The sequence below is a fragment of the Martes martes genome (assembly GCF_963455335.1).
Source record: "Martes martes genome assembly, chromosome: 10".
NCBI lineage: Eukaryota > Metazoa > Chordata > Mammalia > Carnivora > Mustelidae > Martes > Martes martes.
In genome coordinates this window covers 60459090-60484148 of record NC_137898.1, presented here as the reverse complement: position 1 = coordinate 60484148, position 25059 = coordinate 60459090, and the positions used below count along the sequence as shown (strand labels likewise).

The 25059-nt window shown below is 40.1% G+C and overlaps 1 protein-coding gene across 1 annotated transcript in view; it reads right to left on the bottom strand.

The window, feature by feature from the left end:
* RNF169 (ring finger protein 169) overlaps nt 1-23431 on the bottom strand; it is an 84476-nt gene extending 61045 nt beyond the window's left edge. Inside the window, exon 1 of the mRNA XM_080816824.1 lies at nt 22909-23431. Within this exon, the coding sequence (XP_080672950.1) occupies nt 22909-23416 (508 nt within the window). The 5' untranslated portion in view covers nt 23417-23431. The remainder of the gene's footprint in view (nt 1-22908) is intronic.
* Nucleotides 23432-25059: the final 1628 nt, after the last annotated feature.

Here is a 25059-nt window from a genome sequence, read left to right as displayed (position 1 = left end):
AAATCTATTAAAATGTGTTCAATGTCACTCATATTTTAAGATATTAAAAACTTAAAACAAAATACTTCTTTATATTAGATTAGTAAAGACCAAAGAATTTGATAAAGACAAGAGTTAGCAAGGGTATCCTTTATCTTAAAGATAAATCATACACAGATGTAGTATAAAAACGTAGTACAAAGACATAGTATAAAAATGTTCACTATGGATCATCACAATACTAAAGACTGGAAACAACCTAAATATCCTTCAATCAGAAACTGACTGAATAAATTTTCAGATGACTGGGATACCACGAATCTTTGTCTATACTGTCTGTTTTTATTCCTGGTCTGGTTTCTGGGTTTACCCAGTAACTTTTGTTAGAATGTCATTCATTGTGTATGAAAAGCTGTAGAGGCTCTGGATGCTATTATATTCTCACAGAGCATTCGTCATATTCTCCACAAGCAGACAGAATGCGGGCAGATCACCTCACAATCCAATCAGGACATGAGCTGATTCAAGGCTGGCTGTGATCTTTGTTAACACTAGTGAAGCCTAGCCTGGTTTGTAGTCCAAATACCAAACTTTAAGGCTACTTACTTACGTACCATAATTAACACCACATATTATTCCTGCATGAACTTATCCTGCTTTTATTTTAAAACTATCCTTCAAGGGGCACCTGGGTGGCTCGGTGGGTTGGGCCTCTGCCTTCAGCTCAGGTCATGATCTCAGGTCCTTGGATTGAGCCCCGCATCAGGCTCTCTGCTCAGCAGGGAGCCTGCTTCCTCCTCTCTCTCTGCCTGCCTCTGCCTACTTGTGATCTCTCTCTGTCAAATAAATAAAATCTTAAAAAAAAAAAAAAACTATCCTTCAAAAAAGAACTAATCTAACCAAAATGTCATAGCCCACATACTAAGAACATATACAGTGCTTATAACCTTTGACCCAATAATTAATTTCCAGGAATCTATCTAATAAAATAACCTAAAATACAGAAGAACTTTTATATAAAAAGATTTTCATTGTGGGGCTTCTAGGTGGTTCAGTCAGCTAAGTGTCTGACTCTGGCTCAGGTCATGATCTCAGGGTCCTAGGACTGGGCCCAGCATTGGCCTCCACATTCAGTGCAGATTCTCTTTCTCCCCCTCTCTCTGCCCACCCACCCTGCCTTGTGCATGTGCTTTTTCTCTCTCTTTCAAATAAATAAATTAAATGATCTTTTAAAAAAAGATTTTCATTGCAACCCTATTCATAAATGTAAAACAAAAACTGAGAATAACCTAAAAATCCAATTTTGAGGGAATGTTTAGGCTAATTATGGGCAGTCTATACAATGTATGATCATCCTACCATGAAAATTATATAGAAAGACTTTTTAATAATGAGAGCTATTGCATTAATAAGACAGGAAACCATTTAGGTTAAATGAGAGATGCACATTGCCAGACTGAATGCACAAAAAAACCAAACCAAACAAAAAAAAAAAACTATTAAACAGGGATGCCTAGCTGGCTCAGTCAGTAGGGTATGTGACTCTCAATCTTGGGGTGGTAAATTAGGGCCCCACACTGGACGTAGAGCCTGCTTAAAAAAAAAAAAAATTAAACATAGAAATGGCAATAACAAAGGGAAAAAGAACAGCAATATAATTGTAGAAATCACAGAAGAAAAAGAATAGTGATTAGATATCAAGTTATCCCGTAAAGTTACGTAAGAATAAGGAAAAAAGTTTCCAGAAATTAAAAAATTAAAGCAGGAATGACCAATAAAGAAAAAGGGAGTTGCTGTGGGAAAAGAAAATACACACAAAATAAGGCACAAGACCCTTTCGCCAAGCTTATAAGTGAAGACAAGCTTATAGTTTTTTAAAATATTTAAATAACAGAGACAATGACGGAATATCACAAGTAAACAAATGCTAAATGAAGCTTACAAGCAAACACTGCAATCAACAGCCCCACCCCCCATCCACAGGAGGAAGAGAACCAGGAAAGAGAGGCAGGGGACCAAGCAGAAACTAACTGGTAAAACTTAGGTAAATCAAGAGATGGAGAAAGAGCAATGCATGTGAATAATGAAGCACAAAGTATGAAGGCTGGACAGTGAATGAATATGATTTGCTAGAGCAGAAAGGTTGTTTGGAAGAGATGTACAGGTCAGATAGGTAGGCTGGGGAATAGGGTTTTACTTTTATGTGAAAACAATGCCAAATTTGGGCAGAATCTCCCCTGCATAGAATATGAAGGGGCTACTTTTGGGACTCCATAGTAATGTCTACCTGTGTCGGTTACTCAGTTAAATATTTGTTTGTCTGTCTGTTTTTTTAATATAGCATATTACCAGCCACATGAGTATGCCTGATTCCACAAGTACAAAGATCCTGGGCTGAGGAGAACACTTAGACAGTATCACTTACCAGTGTGACACTGGGCACACTACAACTTCTCTGGCCCTCAGTTTCCCTATTCCCAAAAGGATAACAGTACTTCCCTCAACTGAACCATTATGAATGATTAAACATGATTTAATGCAATGTGTCTGGTACAGTGTTGGCTATATAACTAATACTCATTAAATGTCAGAAACTTACCCATAAGGAGAAAGAAAAATTTTACTTAACATTTTTCAGGGACAGAAATTTCTTAGAATTGTAGGGAAGTATAAGGAATTCAGTGGGGGAAAAAAAGAGATTATTTTTTCTATATATTAGTGGGGCAACTCGAAAGTACTTACTAAATTAACTGCTAAAAAAAATGAATGATAATACTCAATTTTCAAGTTATATCTTGCTCCCTTTGCTTAAAAAAATTAATCTGATTTGTACCTTGATCTGGAAAGAATAATGAGCAGCCTGGGGCTGTAGACTCATGGCCAGATACTAAATATTTTTGGCTTTGCAGACCATAGGGTCTCTGTCACAACTGTCTACTGTTGTAGCATGAAAGCAGTCATGGACAATATGAATGAGTATGGCTATGTTCCAAAAAAAACTTTAATCACAAAAATGAGCAGCAGGCTGGATCTGACCTGCTGACTCTAGTTATCAACCTCTGGAAATAAATGTTTGCATCCCCCCAAAATGCGTATGTTGAAACTTAATCCCCAGTGCGATGGTATTTCAAGGTGGGGCCCTGGAAAGGCTTTTAGGTAATGAGAGCAAAGCCCTCATGAATGGGATTAGTGTTCTTATGAAAGAGACCCTAGAGAGCTCCCTCTTCCCTCTACCAAGTGAGAACACAGCAAGATGAAGTAGGAGGTGGACTCCAGTGTGACACTAAGCTATATGCATCTTATCTTTCACTTTCCAGCCTCTGGGAACATGAAAAACCAATTTCTGCTGTTTTGGTTTTTGTTTTTTTTTTAAGATTTTATTTATTTGAGGGGCGAGTGGGTGGCTCAGTAGTTAAGCATCTGCCTTAGGCTTGGTCATGATCCCAGGATCCTGGGATCCAGCCCCACATCCAGCTCCCTGCTCAATGGGAGGCCTGCTTCTCCTTCTCCCACTCCCTGTTTGTGTTCCCTCTCTTGATGTGTCTCTATCGAATAAATAAATAAAATCTCTAAAAGAAAAAGATTTTATTTATTTGAGAGAGAGAGACAGAGACAGAGATAGCAAGAAAGAGATAGCACAAGTAGGGAGGAGAAGGAGAAGCAGGCTCCCCACTGAGCAAGGAGCCCAATGTGGGGCTCAATCCCAGGACCCTGAGATCAAAACCTGAGCCAAAGGCAGACACTTAACCGACTGAGCCACCCAGGCACCCAAATTTCTGTTGTTTGTAAGTCCCTCAGTCCATGATATTCTGTTATAGTAGCCCAAATTGACTAAGACACATGGATGGGAGAAAGACAGAGTAAGTAGAGACCCACAGGATTTGCAAAAGCAGGTATTAAATAAGAGCAAAGTGAAAGCAGTAAGTTTCCTTGTTGAATCCAGAAATGGCCCAAATAATAAGACACAGTTAGGGAGCACCTGGGTGGCTCAATGGGTTAAGCCTCTGCCATTGGCTCAGGTCATGATCCCAGGGTCCTGGGATCGAGCCCTGCATCAGGCTCTCTGCTCACCAGGGAGCCTGCTTCCCCCTGTCTCTCGGCCTGCCTCTCTGCCTACTTGTGATCTTGATATCTCTCTCTCTCTCTATCTCCCTGTTAAATAAATAAATAAAATCTTAAAAAAAAAAAAAAAAAGACACAGTTAGGCAGCCTGCACTGGATCAGCCCCATCAAAGCAACATGAGACACACAATAAAAGAGGTCACAGAAGCAAACACAGGTATAGGAACGCTGCAGAGATGAAGGCCCTGTAGATCTAGGCAGAAAAAGACCGTCATATGATTGCCCCCACCATATCCTTTGGATTTACTTTCCGCTCTGTTGGAAGCAAAGAATCATTCACACTACTCTGTTAAGGTGAAGTGATACCAAAATTAGAAAAGAGTACAGGATTTGGAACCATACCACATACATTCAAATCTACCACCCACCGGATAAATACTGTCTTTACGAAGTCTATGCTTCTTCATCTGTAAAATGGGAGTCATATCTAGCTTAACAGGGTTGTTCCTCTCATCTAATCTTCCAATACCTACTCTACAAATTCTGTGTGTATTAAATGGTAGCCTAACTGGCCTGTTGACTCTTTTTGTCTTTCCATCTACCATCAACACTCCTTCCTTGGTTCTTCATAATATAAACAGACTCCTGACCCTATCATCCTCCTGCTTACTTTTATTGGCTTCTCTCTGCCTCCAAGATTTATAAACAGGACCCAATCTACCATTCCAGCCACATTCTTCCATTCCTGCAATACTGATCCCCTCTCCAGCCTTAACACATCTCACTATAACTAGATATGCCATACCTGTCTCCTTTTTGAGAGGATGATGATTACTTCAAAACCCTGCCTACTGCCCTCTTCTTTGTGAAGCTTTTCCCACTAACCCAGAGAGAATGGCATTAGCTTCCTGTAGGCTCTCATAACATTCTGGACTTATCTCAATGGTAGTAGCATTTATTACCTGTGTTATAATTACTTATCTCTGCCTCTGCCTCCCCAAACTAGGAGATTTCCTTGAAGACAGGGATGATTTCTAGGTATCTGTCCTAGTGTAAGACAGTGGCTTGAAAATTTTTTGTTGAATGAACCAATGAGAACGATCTTTTTTTTTTTAATAAAGATTTTATTTATTTTATTTGACAGAGAGAGAGAGATCACAAGTAGGCAGAGAAGCAGGCAGAGAGAAGGGGGAAGCAGGCTCCCCGCTGAGCAGAGAGCCTGATGCGGGGCTCAATCCCAGGACTCTGAGATCACAACCCGAGCTGAAGGCAGAGGCTTAACCCACTGAGCCACCCAGGCACCCCGAGAACGATCTTTAAAACCGTTAGCACTATTGGGGCACCAGGGTGGCTCAGTCAGTTAACCGTCTGCCTTTGGCTCAGGTCATGATCCCAGGGTTCTGGGATCAAGCCCCACATCAAGCAGCTCCCTGCTGAGCAGGGAGCCTGCTTCTTCCTCTCCTTCTGCCTGCCACTCCCCTGCTTGCGCTCTCTCCCTCTCTCACTGTCAAATAAATAAATAAAATCTTCAGAAATAATACTATTAGCACCATTTCATACTAAAGTCTTTCAAAGAATGTACTGTCTGAAGGGAATTGTAGTAAAGCTTTTCTTTACACTTAAGGCAAAGGTAAACTTTAATAGAGTCCAATCTTTTGAGGTTTTTATTATAATGTTCTACAGAACCAAACACTGGACAAAACACAAGAGAAATGGCAAAATAGAAGTAAAGGGAAAATAAGTCCACTGCTATTCAGAAAAATAAAAACCAAACCAAAACTGGAAATAAGTTATCTTCAAGCCTAAAAATCTTGTGGTAAATACATGTGACGAGGAAGACGGTCTGACAGCAGCTCATACCAATAACAAAGAAGCCAGTTTTGTTGCTGATAAATTCAGTTGAGTAAGGCTAATGCTACCTTTAGCAGCATTAGGAATCTAGCATCCAGATGGAGAGACAGTCCACCCCATTAGACTCTGCACTAGTCGGGCATTATTTAAAGTATAAGGGTCAGCTCTGAAAGGGTAAAGGAATCATCACATATAATCAAAAACTTTTAGGGATTTTTTTTTCTAAGGAATCATTTTCCTTCATTAAGCATTGTCTATGTATCCAATACATTCCAAGTACTATACTAAGTGCTGAAAACATAGAAACATCATCTCTGACCTCAGAGAGTTCACTGTAGTGCCAGATACACAAATGAGGAACTGAAGTCCAGAGACATGAGTGATAGGCATGCTTATGTGGTGGCACAAAGGAAGGTAGCTGACTCCTATGTGGGTGAGAAAAAATTTCACAAAGCACTTATGCTTCACCTGGGCCTTAAAAGATGAGTATAATTTAACAGGTAGACAGTGTCTTCTAGGCAGAGTAATCATAGGTGACAAAAGGTCAAAAAGGATTCAAAAAGCATATCCATTAACAAGATCACTATGTAATGTCGTATGGCCAGAACCTTTGGAAAGGGAGGAAGAGAACCAAAGAGATTAATTTAAGAAGTTCAACCTAAAAATTCAGATAGAAATAATCATGTTCTTTAAATACTTCAATATTAGAACTAGGCAAGCAGATTTTAATTCACTAGAAAACTTAACTTTCAAATCATTAAAACTCTCCAAATATAGAAAGCAATGAGTAGAGTCACCAGAATGGTAGAAGTATCCCTATTCACGTGTTAGATCAATCTCCCCGTGGTGTTCCAAATCACATCTTTTCTTCCCTCTTCATGACCTTAGCTCATCACTTAACTCTCTCCAGCACCATCAATTTCTCCCTAATATGAAAATACACAAATCTAATACACAAACATGACTTAATATCATCTTAATATCATCTTAACAAGAAAAACACTCCTGAGCTCTTGTCCCCCAGCAGATACTGGCCTTTTTCCTGCCCCCCCTTTACAGCAAAGCCCTCCAAAAAGTAGAGTGTATATTTAGTTTCTCCTTTCTCACTTTAACCCATGCTAATAGGACCTTTTTGTTTGTTTGTTTGTTTCACCACTCTCTAAACTGTTCTTAATAAAGTCACCAAGAAGGACCTCCAAGGTTCCCCAGGGTCAGTTTATAATATTACATATATATGAATACCCATTCATTGAACTCTTTTATAATATGCCTATATTTTATGTCTTTTATAATATAATATTTTATAATATTATTATAATATTATAAAATATTATAAAAGAGTTCAATGAATGGGTATAATCTGATAAAAAGAACTAAGGATCTTTCCAATCAAAACAGCTAATACCAGCCTTATGGAAAGTATAAATCTGGGATAAACCAGCTCAGCTTCTGCACACAACTATCTTCATAGTAATACTATCCATTTCCTTTGGAAAACCAGAAAGGATAATAAGGTGTTGAAATTGGACAGTCTTGCATCATCTTTATCAGTATGAATATCAGCAAACACTCTTCTTCCCTTACATATCTTCATTACAATTGTCTAACACTTATTTTAATCTAATCTTCTAAATTAGACTGAGGCACAGTTACTAAGTATGAAAGATAATCCTTCTTCCTTCAATGTTCCTCCTCTAGACATTCTTGTTCTCTTCAAGTCCATCCTTTCTAAGTATCTAGTTTAATGACTTACACAGACAAGGTACTCTGTAAATGTCTAGTAAATAAGCTGTAAAACCTAACATATGGGACCTAGTACAAAGTAAATTCCATAAATGCTAACTCTCTCTCCAAAACCATCCTAACTTGAAGAATGCATAAATCTGGTAAAAACCTCCCTACCATACATGAACAAGTTGATCTATTTCTCTCTCACAAGTACCTGCATTGTTAAAGAACTACAAGAATAAGGGACCTAAAGAGAATATGCATTGAACTTCAGATATTACAGGATATATGAGTGATATCCTGACGCAACAGAATCTTCCCTCATCACCATAGTGGTTAATCATCAACATGACCCTATGTATCAAAAGAAAGTTAAACCATTTCTTTTACTAATTCTTATCATTAAAAAGCCATATACAGTAATACATATACATATACACTTGGCAAGCACTGGAAACAAGCTAGTAAAGTCTGGCAGGAAATGTATAATTATTAACAATAGTTTTCTCGGGACACCTGGGTGGCTCAGCTGGTTAAGCGGCTGCCTTCAGCTCGGGTCGTGATCTCAGCGTCCTGGGATCGAGTCCCACATCAGGCTCCTTGCTCGGCAGGGAGCCTGCTTCTCCCTCTGCCTGCCACTCTGTCTGCCTGTGCTCACTCTCTCTCTCTCTGACAAATAAATAAAATATTAAAAAAAAAAACAAAACAATAGTTTTCTCTGGAGAGACGACAATAATTGTCTCAACCGTTATTCATCCTCTTGTCTTTTCCCACCAAGGACAGCTGTTATTACTTTTTCCATACCATAGTTAGCACCATTTTTTAAAATTTTGTCATGTGTATAGCCATATATATATATGTATATATATATATATGAATATGTAACATGTCATACACATATTTCTGTATAGGGCAGACACCTACTGATGGAATTGCCACATGGTAAGAAATGTAGCTCTTCAACCTTTAAGTGTGGCCAAACTGCTCTCCAAAATGGTTGTACCAGCTTATACTCTTCCAGCAGCATGTAGTTCTCCATTATTAATTATCAATAACTGATCATAAATCATGCCAGTCTGATGGCCTTTCATCACTGGTTTAATTTGTATTTCCCAAATTACCAATGATAGTGAGCATCATTCCAGATGTTTTTGGCCTTTCAGTTTTCCTCCTCTGTGAAATGTCTATATCCCCTCACCATTTTTCTAATGAGGTGTCTGTCATAGTGATTTGTGGTTCCTCATATATTTTGCAAATTAATCTTTTGTCAGTTATTTCACTGAAAATATTTTCTTCCACCCTGTGGTGTATCTTCTTACTTTATATTATCTTTTATCATACAAAAGTGTTTTACCTTTATGTGTCAAATTACCAATCTTTCCTTTATGCTGTGTGTTTGTATGAAGAATACTTCTCTACCCCATTTTCACAGAAATACTTCTAGTATTTCTTAAGCTTTATAGTCTGACCTCTAACCCATCTGGAATTAATTTTTTATATAGTATAAGGTAAAGATCTATTTTTTCCCCTGCTCTCTCTAAGGTTGGCTAACTAACCACAACACCTGAATATGGTGTCTTTGTCCCACTGATCTGTAATGCCACCCGTCATCTACCAAATTCAAATATATGAGGGCATGTTACTGGACTCTTTATTTTTTTTGGAATTTTTAATTACTTAACATTGGTTATCCAACTATCCTGACACCAATATCTCACTGTTTTAATTAATACAGCTTTATAATAGCTTAATATTTGATAAAGCAATGTGCTCCAAAATGGTCTTGACTGTTTTTGGCCACTAAACATCCTTATTGACAAGTTCCACTTAAAAAAGTTTCCTTCTGGGGCACCTGGGTGGCTCAGTCGTTGGGTGTCTGCCTTCGGCTCAGGTTATGATCCCGGGGTCCTGGGATTGAGCCCCACGTCAGGCTCCCTGCTCTGCAGGAAGCCTGCTTCTCCTTCTCCCACCCCCCCCCCCTGCTTGTGTTCCCTCTCTCACTGTCTCTCTCTCTCTCTCTCAAATAAATAAATAAAAATCTTTTTAAAAGTTTCCTTCTATTCCAAGTGTTCTTGCTTTGTAAATGATGAGTGGCAAATTCTATCAAATGCTCTTTTAAGAATCTATTGAGATGATCTAGGATTTTATTTTCCTTTAGTTCATTAATATAGTGAATTACATTTTTTTCAAGATTTTATTTATATGAAAGAGCATGAGCAAGGGGGAGGAGGCAGAGGGAGAGGGAGAAGTAGACTCCCCACTGAGCAGGGAGACCAATGCGGGGCTTGATCCCAGGACCCAGGGATCATGACCTGAAGGCAGAAGCTTAAATGAGCCACCAGGCGCCCCACATTACATTCTTAATGTTACACTGAACTCGCATTCCTAGAATAAATGCTACTTGGTTATGTTTTTTTTTTAAATGTACTAACTTAGTATGTATCTCACTAGGGATTTTTTAAATATACATTCATGAGATTGGCCAGTATTTTTCCTTTCTTATCCTGTCCTAGTATGATTTTGATATCCAGTTGTAAAAGCCCTCCAAAATGAATCTGGGAACACTTTTATTCCCCGGAATAGTTTGCATAAGGATCACCCATCCTGCAATATTTAGGTAACATGTAAAACTTTGTGCCTGGTGCTTCTTTAATGGATAGAATTTTTCTTCCACTTTTTATTACTGAAAAGTCTCAAATATTTTTTAGAGAGACTTGTATATAATGAACCCCAACCTATCCATGCCCCAGCTTCAACAGTCATTTCATTGCCAATCGTATTTCATATAATCCCCATCATTACCTTCCCCCAACCCCCCGAAGGAATGATTTTTGAAACAAATTCCACACATCATATCATCTTAGTATCTCTCCTAAAGGACTCTTTCAAAACATGTAACTAGAAAACTACTGTCACATTAAAAATTTCATAATTTTTAATACCAACAAACACCTAAGCAGTATTCAATTTCCTGTCAAATGTTTTTATAGTTTTTCAAGCCAGGATCCAAATAAGTTCATACACTTAAATTTGTTGTATCTTTTAGGGGCGCCTGGGTGGCTCAGTGGGTTAAAGCCCCTGCCTTCAGCTCAGGTCATGATCCCAGGGTTCTGGGATCAAGCCCCACATCGGGCTCTCTGCTCCGCAGGGAGCCTGCTTCCTCCTCTCTCTCTCTGCCTGCCTCTCTGCCTACTTGTGATCTCTGTCAAGTAAATAAATAAAATCTTAAAAAAAAAAATTTGTTGTATCTTTTAATCTACAGGTTTCCTTTCTATTGCTCTTTTTCTTCTTCCTCTTCCTTCCCACCTCTCCTCTTCTTCTTCTTCACATTATTTGTGGAAGAAAATGGGCCATGTATCCTGCAGTTCCCAACATTCTGGATTTTGCTATTACATCCCCATATTACTTATAATATTTATATTATCCATATTACAAATAGATTTTACTATTCAAGTTCTTTTTTAGTTACATTTTTATTCATATTTTCTATTTATTCCTGAGTAAGCTGTGACAGGTTGCATTTTCCAGGAAGTTGACTATTTATACTTTTCAAACTCATGGCATAAAATTCCATATTCTATATTTATGGCATTTTTATATATTTATCATATCTATAGCTGTGTTCCCTACTTCATTCCTAACATTTATGACTTCTTGTTTTTTTCTTTGACCAACCTTGCCAGAGATTTGTCTATGATATAAATCTTATATTAGTACCTTCTGTGAATTCCCATTTTGGCTTTATTAATCCTCTTCACTGTTTGTTTTCTATTCCATTAATTCCTGTTATCTTTATTCTTTCTGATCTTCTACTTCCTTTGGGTTTAATCTGCTGTTACTTTCCTACCTTCTTCAGCTGGCCGCTTAACTCAATAATTTTCCGTCTTGGGGCGCCTGGGTGGCACAGACTTGGTTTCGGCTCAGGTGGTGATCTCCAAAACCATGAGATCAAGCACGCATTGGGCTCTATGCGCAGTGCAGAGTCTGACACTTTCTCTCCCTCTGCCTCACCCCCTGCAGTCTCTCTCTCTCTCAAATAAATACATAAATCTTTAAAAAAGAATTTTCAGGGGCACCTGGGTGGCTCAGTCGCTAAGCGGCTGCCTTCAGCTCAGGTCATAATCCCAGGGTCCTGGGATTGGGCCTGCATTAGGCTCCCTGCTCAGCAGGAAGCCTGCTTCTCCCTCTGCTTGTGTTCCCTCTCTTGCTGTGTCTCTCTCTGTCAAATCAATAAATAAAATCTTCAAAAAATAATAATTAATAATAATTTTCAGTCTTTCAATTCAAATACCTTTAAGATTTAGGATGCCTGGGTGGCTCAGTTGTTAAGCGGCTGCCTCTGGCTCAGGTCATGATCCCAGGGTCCTCGGATCGAGCCCCACATCGGGCTCCTTGCTCGGCAGGAAGCCTGCTTCTCCCTCTGCCTCTACCTGCTACTCGGCCTGCTTATACTCTCTCTCTCCCTCTCTCTGACAAATAAATAAATAAAATCTTTAAAAAAAGAAATACCTTCAGATTCTAGGACATATATTTCTTCACGTTAACATCTCTGAAATTGGGATGTTTCTTACAACTTAAGTCTTATAATCACTGTCAGTCAGGCAGCAGTGATGAGCCCACTGTCCTTGCTTATGCATAAACATAGATAATTAAAGAATAAGCTTGCAAAAAAAATGTAGTGATTTGGTGGTTATGCCTGGTGGCATGATTGGACAACGGTAATCTCTCAATATTAGCCAACAAACCTATTTAGACCATCTGACAAAGAACTATGAGTCTGAAAAGCTTTTGTTGAAGCCATCTGGCAAGCTCAAGAAAGCATCAGCATCAAAACTTGATGGGTGCCAGCAGTGTCAAAGAAAATGATAAGGATAGCTAAAATGATAAGGATAGCTATAGGGCACTCTTTTAAGAAATGCTGTATCACCAATGATCTCTCTGACACAGTAAGCAATACTAAGTAGAAAAACACAAACCTCTATCATTCAGTCAAAACCTGATTTAGAAGAATCATGAACAGGAATATCCTAATTTATTACTTCATTTCCTTTTATAAATACATGCTCAAGTCATATGTTAAATCTATAAATAAATTTATAAGAGCTCTTGCAGGAAGCATAAAGTTAAAAGGTCTAAGTGATAGGAAAGCATTGTTTGGTAAACGATAGTGCATCTTACAGAAGATGGCAACCCAAGATTCAATGAAATATAATATAGGCACTTAAATTTTCCTTAGTTTTGCTTTAGCTATATTCCACAGATTCTGAGAGAGTTGTTTACATTGTTACTCAATTCTAAATATATTCCAATCTCCATGATTTTGTTCTTTACCATACATTATTTAGAAGTCTGTTTTTGCATTTTTAATTTCCAAACACAAACCAGGAGGGAAATTGGTTATATTTGTCAGTAACTTCTAATTTTACTGTATTGGGGTCAGATAACATGGTTTATATAGCAATCTTTGGTATTTGTTGAAACTTTATGTGCCTAATTATGTGCATGTTCTATATTCGTTTAAAATGAATGTATATTCTCTAATTTGGGAAAGGTATGTTTCTCTATAAATGCAGCAGATCAAGTTATTCATTGTATTTCTTTTAGTGGTTACCCTTAAATTTTTAATATGCATCCGAAAGCCTAAAGTTAATCAATATCTCTATCTCCCTGAACTATATATGGAAACTTAGAACTCTTTAATACTGACCACTTTCCCTCCCAGCTTACATTTTATCCTTGTCCAATATTTTAGTTCCACTTTGGTTTTGGCCCCCACAAAAAAAATCATTATTTTTGTTTCATACGGTCAATGTTGGCTTAGTTTACACACCAATTTCTCTCTTCACCATGATTTCTTGTATCCTACTTTCTCCTGTTACATTTCTTTCTTCCTGAAATACATTCTTTAGCGTAAGAGTTCTTTCAGAAATAGCATGGTAAATACTCCGTATTTTTGTTTATCTGAAAATATTTTTATTTTTCCCTCACTCTTGAGTGATAATTTAGCTGAATACAAAATTCAGATCTCTGTCAACACTTAGAAGACATTATTCCATTTTCTTCTGGCCTCTCTTGTTGATTACAAGATGTCTGATCTCGGTCTGTTGCTCCTATTTTCTTTCTGGTTGCTTTTTAAAGTGCCTTTGGTGTTCTACAGTTTCACTGCAATGTATTTGGTTGTGGGGATTGTTTTTCTTGTTCATTTAATTATTTCCAGAGCCTCTTAAGTCTAAAACCTAAGGATTCACATCGTTTTATTAATTCTGAAATACTCTCAAGTCGTCATCTCTTTCAATTCCATGTCTCCTCATTCTACTCTTCTCCTTCTGTAATTATTATTACATGTTGGGTCTTCTTGATCTTTCATTTTTCTTCCCCACTTTCAGAGTTTCCTTCATTGTTTACTGTTTTGTTTTCAGGATTTCCATATATCTAATTCCCAGCTTACTGATTTTCTTTTCATCTGTGTAAGCTATTGCTTATTTACTGAGTTTTTCTTAACCTAACGGACTATATTTTTCATTATGTTTAGCTCTTTTTCAAATGTACCTGTTTCATAACATCTTATTCATTTTCTGGGACGTCAATTAATTCTTTAATGTCTTAAGTCACTTAAAATATGTTAATTTAAATTATCATTCAAGCTGCTATTCTACTATGCTGGTTCCCAGAGATATAATCCTCTTGCTTGTTGTAGCTACTAACTCTCATTTATGTTAGAAAATGGTTTCCAGGGGCGCCTGGGTGGCTCAGTGGGTTAAAGCCTCTGCCTCAGGTCATGATCCCAGGGTCCTGGGATCGAGCCCCACATTGAGCTCTCTGCTCAGCGGGGAGCCTGCTTCCTCCTCTCTCTCTCTGCCTGCCTCTCTGCTTACTTGTGATCTGTCTGTCAAATAAATAAATAAAATCTTTAAAAAAAAAAACAAAGAAAGAAAAAGAAAATGGTTTCCACATGTGTCACATTTAATTATAAGTTCATCTTCAGCTGGGCTTCTTTCTTAGAGAATCTCTTCTGGCCCAAGTTGGGAGTACCCCTTGGAGTCTTGTTTTTCCTTTCTCCAGGTGACCCAGGGGTATTACTAGTTTGAAGCCAGCTTTTATATTAATTTCTTTTTTTTTTAAGATTTTATTTTATTTATTTGACAGAGAGAGATCACAAGCAGGCAGAGACGCAGGCAGAGAGAGAGGAGGAAGCAGGATCTCCGCTGAGCAGAGAGCCTGATGTGGGGCTCGATCCAAGGACCCTAAGATCATGACCTGAGCCGACCCAGAGGCTTAACCCACTGAGCCACCCAGGCACCCCCAGCTTTTATATTAATTTCTCAGCCTGCTGATACTTAAACCATATAATATAAACTCAGATCCCAAATAAAAGCAAGGCATATATCTTGTGCTTCAATTTCTCAGAGAAGCCTTTTTTCCCATTTCCTCTCTGCATCGAACTCAGGCAAATCAAGACAAGATTTCTTATTACTGGCTTGTGTCAGTGGGAAGCTTTTTCTCTACCCACCCTTGCACTTTGAATGCACATCAAGAATCCCAGTTTTGTGCAGAAGTTTTAGTTTTGGTTCCTTTTTCTACATGGTTAAAACTTAGTCCATTAGGAACGGAAACCAGAAATAACCCCTTACCCTGCCCCATCACCCTGCTCCAGGGCAGCACAGCATGAGCTCAAGGCTTACTAAAGTTTTGGTTTTTAGTTTCATTTGTATTTCTAGAACCCGGAGATTTTCCTCTATTTCCTGAAAGCTCAGAAGTGCACTTTAAAAAAATGTTAGTTCAGGGGCTCCTGGGTGGCTCAGTCGTTAGGTGTCTGCCTTCAGCTCAGGTCATGATCCCAGGGTCCGGGGATCGAGCCCCGCATCAGGCTCCCTGCTGGGGGGGAAGCCTGCTTCTCCTTCTCCCGCTCCCCCTGCTTGTGTTCCTGCTCTTGCTGTCAAATAAATAAATAAAATATTTAAAAAAAAAAACAACTGTTAGTTCTATATCATCCAGCTTTTCTGGATATTTGTAGCAGAGGAGTCTTCTTATCTCAGCTATCCATCTTGCTAAAAGAGCATCTGGGTTCTCCAATCTATTTCCTACATTAACCCCGTAGGAGTTATCACTCTAAAATGCAAAGATGGAACCCCTCTTTAAAACTCTTCAGTGGATCCTTACTCCTGAGCACAGCATTCAAAGTCCACTATTATCCAGTAACTGCTTATTTCTGGAATTCCATCTCCTTCCACTCTCCCACACACACTTTATGCTCCAACAACTCCTACTTACAATCCCTATACGTCTCCTTGTTACTTCATACTCCTGTGCTTCTAAATATACTGATTCCCCTCATCTTTATCCTGCCCTCATCCACCTACTGAATACTCAGGGCCTTGTGTCTAACTTTTACTGCAGCCATTCCTGATCCATCCAAGTTTGATTCTCTTCATTGTAAAACGGCTAACATTCCTTGAGCTCTTCATATGCCATGCATTCTAATAATTCACTTAGTCTTAACAACAACCTTCTGATTTTGCTATTACTATCCCCATTTTCTAAATGAGGAAACTAAGGCAAGGTCAAGCAATGTACCCAAGGACACACAGCTATAAATGGCAGAGCTGGAATTCAAATACAGGCAATCTGTCTCCAGATCCTGCTCCATTAACTGGCTCTCTTAATATATACCTTATTGCCTTCTACAATTATATCTTGGATTATGGTTATAAGTGCATTTATTACACATTTCAGTGGCATGTTTATATACTAATCTCCCCAACTATACCGCCTTGAAGAGAAAGAACCATGTTTTTATTCTTTTTGTAGTTCCAGTGCCCAGCATACAGAAGGCCCTCAAATGGTTACTAAATTAATGCATGACTGAAGGAAACATCCTCATAGCCACTGCTTTAGTCCAGCCTCTCTTCATCTCTTGCCTGAACTACTAAAATAGCCCTCTAGCTGGACTCCCTTCCTTGTTTTTATTCACCTCTTTCCTCCATACTCCAAGCACATTATGATGATGTCATTCCACTTACTTAAAAAACTTTAAGGGCAGGAGTGCCTGGGTGGCTCAGTCAGTTAAGCGTCTGTCTCTTGGGGTGCCTGGGTGGCTCAATCCTTAAGCGTCTGCCTTCAGCTCAGGTCAAGATCCCAAGGTCCTGGGATCGAGCCCCGCATCAGGCTCCCTGCTCAGCAGGAAGCCTGCTTCTCCCTCTCCCACTCCCTCTGCTGTGTTCCCTCTCTCGCTGTGTCTCTCTCTGTCAAGTAAGTGAATAAAATCTTTAAAATTAAAAAAAAAAAAAAAAGCATCTGACTCTTGATTTCAGCTCAGGTCATGATCTCAGGGTGGTGAGATTGAGCCCTATGTTGGGTTCCATGCTGGACATGGAGCCTGCTTAAGATTCTCTCTCCCTCTCCCTCTGCCCCCTCCCTTAAAAAAATCTTTAAGGGCTCTGCATTATCTACAGGATAAAGTTCCAAATTCTTTAAAGATTTTATTTATTTATTTATTTATTTGTCAGAGAGAGAGAAAGAGAGAAAGAACACAAGTAGGCAGAGTGGCAGGCAGAGGCACAGAGAGAAGCAGGCTCCCCACTGAGGAGGGAGCCCGATGTGGGACTCGATCCCTGGACCCTGGGATCATGATCTGAGCTGAAGGCAGTGGCTTAACCGACTGAGCCACCCAGGCGTCCCAAGTTCCAAATTCTTTAATCACGACACACATGCCCTTTGTGATCTAACTTCCACAGTCCCTTCTCTTCTCCTTCCCACTCCAGTCCAAATTTCCATCAATATTTAACCCCTGTCAGTCCCTGAATATGCCAAGAGTCTTCATGCTTTTGTACATACAGGTTCTTCTTCCTGAATGGACATCCCCTCCTCCCTCATCTGATGAATTCCTATTCTTTTCAACATATAGCTCAAATACCTCAGCTTTCCTCCACCCTTAGTTATCCCATTCCTATATTCTGTTGACATTATGCATTCACCTCACTTACCACTTTGTAATGTTATTTGGTAAGGCGTTTGTCCAACCAGCTTGTGGAATCTCAAAAAACGGGGACCATGTCTTATCCATCTTTTTTATTGTATTATCTTACAGAGCACATGCTCCAAAAATGCTCATTGAATTAGTGGAATGCTATTTGACAAACATATCCTATATCCTACACTCAAAAAAACTCAGCTAGAAATGAATTCAAGGGTAAGCAACTCATCCAGATTAACTGGAAGTCAGGCAGGAGTGGAAATATGAATGGACAAAAACAAATACCTCCTAAATTCCTGCTGCTCAATCCTGAATTCTATAGAATAGAGATAGTCCTCCAATGGCAATTAATGTTTAGTTGGTGAGGTTATCTCATTCTGAGTTGTTTCCTGCATTAGTATAACACATAAAGACACTCTCAAACTCTGGACTATATCTCATTAAGGATAAAAAGTTGACTCATTTTATACATTTTAAAACAAATCCTTAAAGCTGAGGGGAATTCTTGTCCTTTTACACTACAATCACATGATTTCATTATTCATTAGTCCTAAATGCAATTTAGGCTGCACACATAGCAAACATTGTCTGCCAACTGAGTAATAAACCAGAACTACTTGTTTGTCACAGAAAGAGGAAATTTTTTAAACGTATAATGTTAACCCTAAGTGAACAGGGAGGTTGAGTAGGATTACAGAGAAGGGATAAATGAGGTACTATTCAATTTCTGCAATGCACTTTTTTTTTTTAAGATTTTACTTATTTGACAGAGGGAGAGATCACAAGTAGGCAGAGAGGCGGGCAGAGAAAGAGGGGAGAAGCAGGCTCCCTGCTGAGCAGAGAGTCCGACGCGGGGCTCGATCCCAGATCCCAGGATCCTGAGATCATTACCTGAGCTGAAGGCAGAGGCTTAACCCACTGAGCCACCCAGGCGCTCCTCTGCAATGCACTTTAAACACTAAAAATTTTTTAAAAGTTCTAACTGCCAGTTTAAAACACTCATTGGCCTTTGTCTAACTTTTCAATTGTTACCCACGGTAGAAGAAAAAGAACTGTCCTAAAAGATCTTGGCTCCTCTTCCTTTCTTTCTTACTAAAATTTTATTTATTTATTTGAGATAGAGAACACAAGCAGTGGGGAGGGGCAGTGGGAGAGGGAGAAGCAGACTCCCTGCTGAGCAGGGAGCCCACCATGGGGCTTGATCCCAGAACTCTGGGATCATGACCCAAGCGGAAGGCAGACACTTAATCCACTGAGCCACCCACAGGCACCCCAAGGTCTTGGTTTCAAGTTCAAAGGCAGTATAATTTAGAATGATCACTCTTGATTTCAAATCAAGACTAAATGAATTCTTAAAATTCATTATTATGTAATATATATACTTAAGTCTCAATGGTAATAATTATATTTTATAATACTTAATATGATATATTACACATTATATAAAATATTATGTATACTATTTTACATATTATATAAATATATATTACATATTATATATTATAAAAATATAATTATTACCAATGAGACTTAAGTATTGCTGTTGTATATACAACTGACCATTGAACAATACAGGGGTGAGGGGCACTGACCCCTGGCACAGTCAAAAATCCACAGTAACTTCTGACTTCCCCAAAACATTACTCATAGCCCACCGCTGACCAGATGTCTTACTAATAACATAAACTGCTGATTAGCATATATTTTGTATGTTATGTGCATTATATACTATAATATTCTTACAATAAAGCTAGAGAAAAGAAATGTTAGGAAAATCCTAAGAAAGAGAAAATGCATTTATGGCACTGTAATGTGGTCTTTGAAAAAAAATCCACTTATAGGTGGACGCACAGAATTCAAACTCCTGTTATTCAAGGGTCTATGGCAGCTGCAAAGGTACCTATCTATGTCTGTGTGTGCTCCATTTTTTTTTTTTTTTAATCAATGGACCAAGACTGTCTCTAAATTTAGAATAAAAGCTCCACAAGAAAGAAATCTTTGAGTATTTCAATTCACTAATGTCTCCCAAGGTCCTAGAACAGTGCCTGGCTGGCAGAGCAAAGGCATTCATTACATACTTGTGAATATTGCTCAAAATGGTCCAAATACTGTAACAGTATATGCAACAAGCTACAGCTCCTTGAGAAACATGAAGTAGCCTTCACACAATGTTGCACAAATCAACTGATACTATATGCAAAAGCAAACTGACAATGCATATAATAAAACAAAACATTTCACACAAGAGTCCTTAAGGTCCTGAAGTTTAATGCTTGCCAAGAAGCTGGCAAAAAACAAAAATATCACCAACACAACCAAAATTTTCAACAAGTACAAACTCTTACACTTATTTCATAGACAATTCAATTCTAAAAGAGCCATGAGGCTTCAACAACTAAATTTTAAGAATTTCACTTAAAAACCAGTGCATTTACTACAAAATTTAATTTCCAGTATTATAAAGCAGGCTTGACCTTTATTTTATCAATTGGCCTAACTATGCCAAAAGAATATTGCTAAGCAATATACGTCTGAATATACCTAAAATTGCTAATTCTATTGCTGTTTCCCACTCAAAAACACAATGTAAATACTTATAAAACTGGTAATAGCCATCATGAGCATTTAACTGAATCAGACTATGTTTATTGGGTTATTTAAGGAGTACCCTTTTGGTACTTGATTATCTGCTACTCACTCATGATGACGATTAGCTGGTTACATTTTTTTCTTTTTTTAAGATTTCATTTTTAAGATTTCATTTATTTATTTGACAGAGAGCGAGAAAGCACAAGTGGGGGAGCAGTAGAGGGAAGGGAGAGACAGGCATGATCCGAGGACCCTGGGATCATAACCTGAGCCGAAGGCAGATGCTTAACCAACTGAGCCACCCAGGTGCCTGTGGTCACTTTCTACTCTGTTTTGGGCCTCAGTTCTCCCTTCTGTAGAATGAGGGACCTGTGTTAAAACAATGGTTCATCGCTTTCTTTTTCAACCCTTTGAGAATCTGGTGAAAGCTACAGGTGACCTCTCTTTAACAATGCACATACATGTGTATATAACAATTTTATGAACAGCTATTTATAATGGCAAAAGATTGGAAACAACCTAAATGTCTACCAACTGATGGTTAAATAAACTGTTACAGCCATTCAACGAAATTCCTTGCAGCTGTAAGTAGGATAAAGAAACCTTTCATATATTGATATGAAAAGATTTCCATCATGTACTGTTACATGAACAAAAGCAAGTTACAGTGTATACAATATGCAAACTTTTGTGTAAAAAGATCAAAAACTATATCTGAATTTTTATATATAAACATAAACTGGAATAAACGAGAATTTTGATGTTCGTGGAAAATGAGTAAAGGGGTAGGAGGAAACTTTCCATTGCATACTTTGTTACATTTTTGTTTGCATTACGTCAATACACTGCATACTAAAATTTTAAAGTAAAAAAATTGTATATAACTTCAAGAAGTCCAGGCAACCCACTGAAGCTAGAAGATAAATCCCAAACCCTGCTCAGCAATATTATTCTATAATGACTTGACTTAGTAAGCCTGTAATTATATACACTCACACAAGAACATTTAAGGAAAAATATTTTTTATCACAGTCCTCGTAAACATATAAAGTAATTGGTGGATACTCAGTGATTCAATAGATCTTAATTTGGAATCTCGTTTTATATAATTTTCCTTAATTATGATACACTTTATGACAAATTTCTTCAAGGGAAAAAGTTTGCACAAATTATTGAGCCATACTCCCTCTCATGGACCAAATTTCAGACTATTTCACTGAGGAGTCCAGACTTTAGAAATAAGAATACAAATTTCTATCCTATTTGACCATATAATCAATAGTACTAGTAGGGAGACATGAGAAATGCTTTTCTTTCCCATAATCTCAGAATCTGAAGCAGATTAAAGAGCATATGAGAACATCATACAGCACCCATAAATTAGATGACATCTGAGAAGACCTTCTTGCCTGATTTGAGCAGCAATCAGATGGAACTGGGTTTTCATCCTTAAGGCAAATTATTTAACCTCTCTGGGTCTCAGTTTCATCTGTAAAATGGAAATAAAAGTACCTATCTCATAAGGATGTTGTGGAGCTTAAAAGGAGTAACAAGGAACACAGAAAATAAGACTTAGAAATAAAAAGTAAGGTATCCTAGGACAGTGGCAGGTGTCCGCTCAAATCACAACAGACTGCATTCTGGAACCTGTAGTTTCTAGGGACTGCACTTTCATACACAAGCAACGCCTTCTTTTCCCTACTGAAAATAACACATGGCAGAATTCCCAACACCGAAAGTGCAAATATCTGGCCTTTCCTAATTACGCTTCTTGAAAATCTCCTAGGCAAACATTTCTTATCAAATAGCTGTAGATGTATCAATTGGATGTGTCAGAGAGAGTCTGAAGTTACAAGAGTTTTGTTTTGTGGTTTTTACAGAACACTTTCTATGTCAAGCTCAGCACCAAAGAGTGGCAAGCTATGCAATAAAGAAAGGCAAGAAGTTTAAAGCAACAGACTTTTAACTCCCAGGATAGCAGGAAACCTACACTGCCATAGAGGTAGAAGCAGCCCCTGCCAACCAATCTCCATTTACGAAACTTTTATACCCCATCCAGTTTTGTTTTGTCTCCAGCACTACTGGAGCTTATTAATTTCTGGGCTTATTATAAATATAATTAACCCTGATTTACTGCTTCCTCACTATGTGCCAAGCTCTGTTCTAAGCATGCAGTTTTCAAGACTTTGTGAAAACTGCACATGTGAGTTCATTCTCTCAACCTACTTTACACTCAAGTCTGAAAAGCCCCCTTCACATCCTCAAGTGCAACCCGTCCCCTTAATTCCGGATACTCCATACCTCTCACTGATCCATTCAGGCCCAGGAGCCACTTCTTTACGCGCAGTTCGACCCCCAGCTCCTCACCCAACACTAAACCAAGCACTTCTCCGATCCTCCAGGGCCCTTGCAAAGTTCGGAACCCTTCTCCCACACACCATTCCAACCTGGCCCTAACTTGTTCCAAGAATGCTGTTTCCCTCCAAACTTCTGACTTCCGTAAGGCGCGGGATCCCCTCACCGCCGTTCCAAATCCATTCCACCCGTACTTCATTCTGAAGTTCAAAATTCACAAACAGATGCACCTGGACGGAGCCCAGTTCCAACCCCACGAGAACTCTATACGGCCGCTCGAGTACGGCCTGGGACCCTCCACCCGCTAAACAGGCCAGGCCGGGCGCGCTCGGCCTTGCTCCGGACCCCAAGGGGAGGAGGGGAAGCTCCACCTGGCTCTGCGGCCGCGGCGCGCGGCTCCTGCTCCGGCCTGGGCCCCGCGGCAGCCGCGCCCCCATCCCGGCGCGGGCGGCAGCGCTCCGGCTGGCCGCGGCGGGCGCGCTCGCCCTGCACCTCCGCGTCGGCCTGGCCGTCGTCGGGGGCCCGACGGCGGGCCCAAGTGGGGCCGCGGGCTCTGCAGCGGGGGCAACCCGGGCCCGCCGCGTCGGCGGCGCGCTGGGCGCAGCCTCGGCACAGCGAGTGGCCGCACGGCAGGGCCGCCGCTTCCCCGGGGGTCTCCAAGCACCCGGCGCAGCCCGACTCCTCCGGCCGCGGCGGTGGCGGTGGCGGCGGCTGCAGCAGCGGTGGTGGCAACACCAGCAGCGCCGGGCCAGAGGCTGCGCCCGGGGCCCCAGTCTTGGCTGCCGCCATCTCGTCACAGCGGCCCCGTCGGCCCCGCCGACTGAGAGCAGCCGCTGCCGCCGCGGAAGAGGCCCGCGTACTCGGACCTGCTGCCGCCATCTTGTTTCCCGTTTGAAGGGAGAGTCCGTTGCGAGGGAGAAGAGTAGAGGGCGGGGCAGCGCGGCGGGCGGTGCTGGCTACATATTTATGAGGGGGCGGGGCTCCAGGGAGCCCGGGGCTGGTTTTCTCCGGGTCTGATTGGCGAAAAGCGGAGGCTCATTGATATTTATGAGTTATCCTATATGCAGTCTTCAGCCTCGCCCTCCAGTCTGCAATTTCCTCTTATTGAACCAGATGAAGTTGAGGACTGAGGGGATGTGGAAATTCTGAGCGATATTAAACTTTATGAAGTAATTACACGTATTTATCCTTCAATACCTTGATAACTAAAGCTAAAGTGAGTGGGGAATATGTGACTTATCCAGAACCTTCCCTCAGTGCTTCATTTGATGTGAAGGTAGATGTTGTGACCAGGCCTACTGTGACCAGCAACTACCGAAAATAACAGCTTCTTGTCAGTCCTCATCTCCATATCCTCCCTCTCCACATCCTTCCCGGAACTCCCTTCCCTTGTCTGGCAAAACCATACCTTCCTGGTTTTTTCTCAACGCCTCAGCTCTTTCTCACTCTGTTGAGCCCTCCACCTTAAGTGTGGGTATTCCTCTAGGCTCAGGCCTCAGTCCTCTTCTCTATTTGGATGCCACCTCACCCTTACCTCAAACTCTTCCAGCTGAAACCCCCAAATTGATATCTGCAGTCCAGACCTCTTGACTCCAGCACCGTATATTCAACTACTTGATGGAAACATAATCTTGGATGTCTGGATTCCTCGTGTACAAAACTAAAGTCACTGTCTTCCACCCTACTTCCAAAACAGCTTATTTCTTGTTCCCCATATCCTATTAAAGGTACTAACCTCCCAGTTCCTCAAGCTCCAGACCTAGTGTTCTTTACTTTTCCCACATCTCCCACATCTGTCAGTTTCTTATTCTCCCACCAAAATGACTATTTTCCCACCTATCTTCTCCTCTTCATCGCACTTTCACTGCCCAGTTTATGTCTCATCATCTCTCACCTAGATTAGTGCAGTAGCTCCTATAGGTTGTCTCCCTCCTCACAGCCTCTCTTCCTCCAATCCATCCTCTACAGCTCTTAGAGTTGCTTCCTAAATGACAGCTGTGACCATGCCATCCCTGCTGGGGCTAGTCACCAAATGAGGTGGTCAGACTTTGATGCCAGCCCCTTTTCTAGATGCAGAGGGGATGGAGGGGGAAAAAATGGCTCCCCTCTGATAGACAGTTCTACTGTTGCAATTCTCCTGCCCTTTGCTTTCTCTGCACAAGATAATCCAGAACAGTAGGACATTAAGCAAATGGCATTTCCTGTTGGGAATCTTTATGGGAAAGCATACATTCTTTAAGGAGAGCAAAATCCAAAAAGCAACATGATGAAATGGAGAGCCTCAGAGGCCCTGGCTTTTCATGAGACAGCCTGGAAACAGTGTCAGAACTGGTGGTAATCACCAGAGTGATTGGTGGAAGTCAGAGAGCAGGAAAAAGAAAGTCAACTCCCAGGATGAGAACCAGATGGCTAAAGCACATTCAAGAATTGAAGAAGAGTCTTTGGGTAATTGAAACAAGGTCTTGCGTGCACAGAGGCCCAGTCTTGCCAGAATCCTGGAGAGCACAGAAGTATGGCTTCAG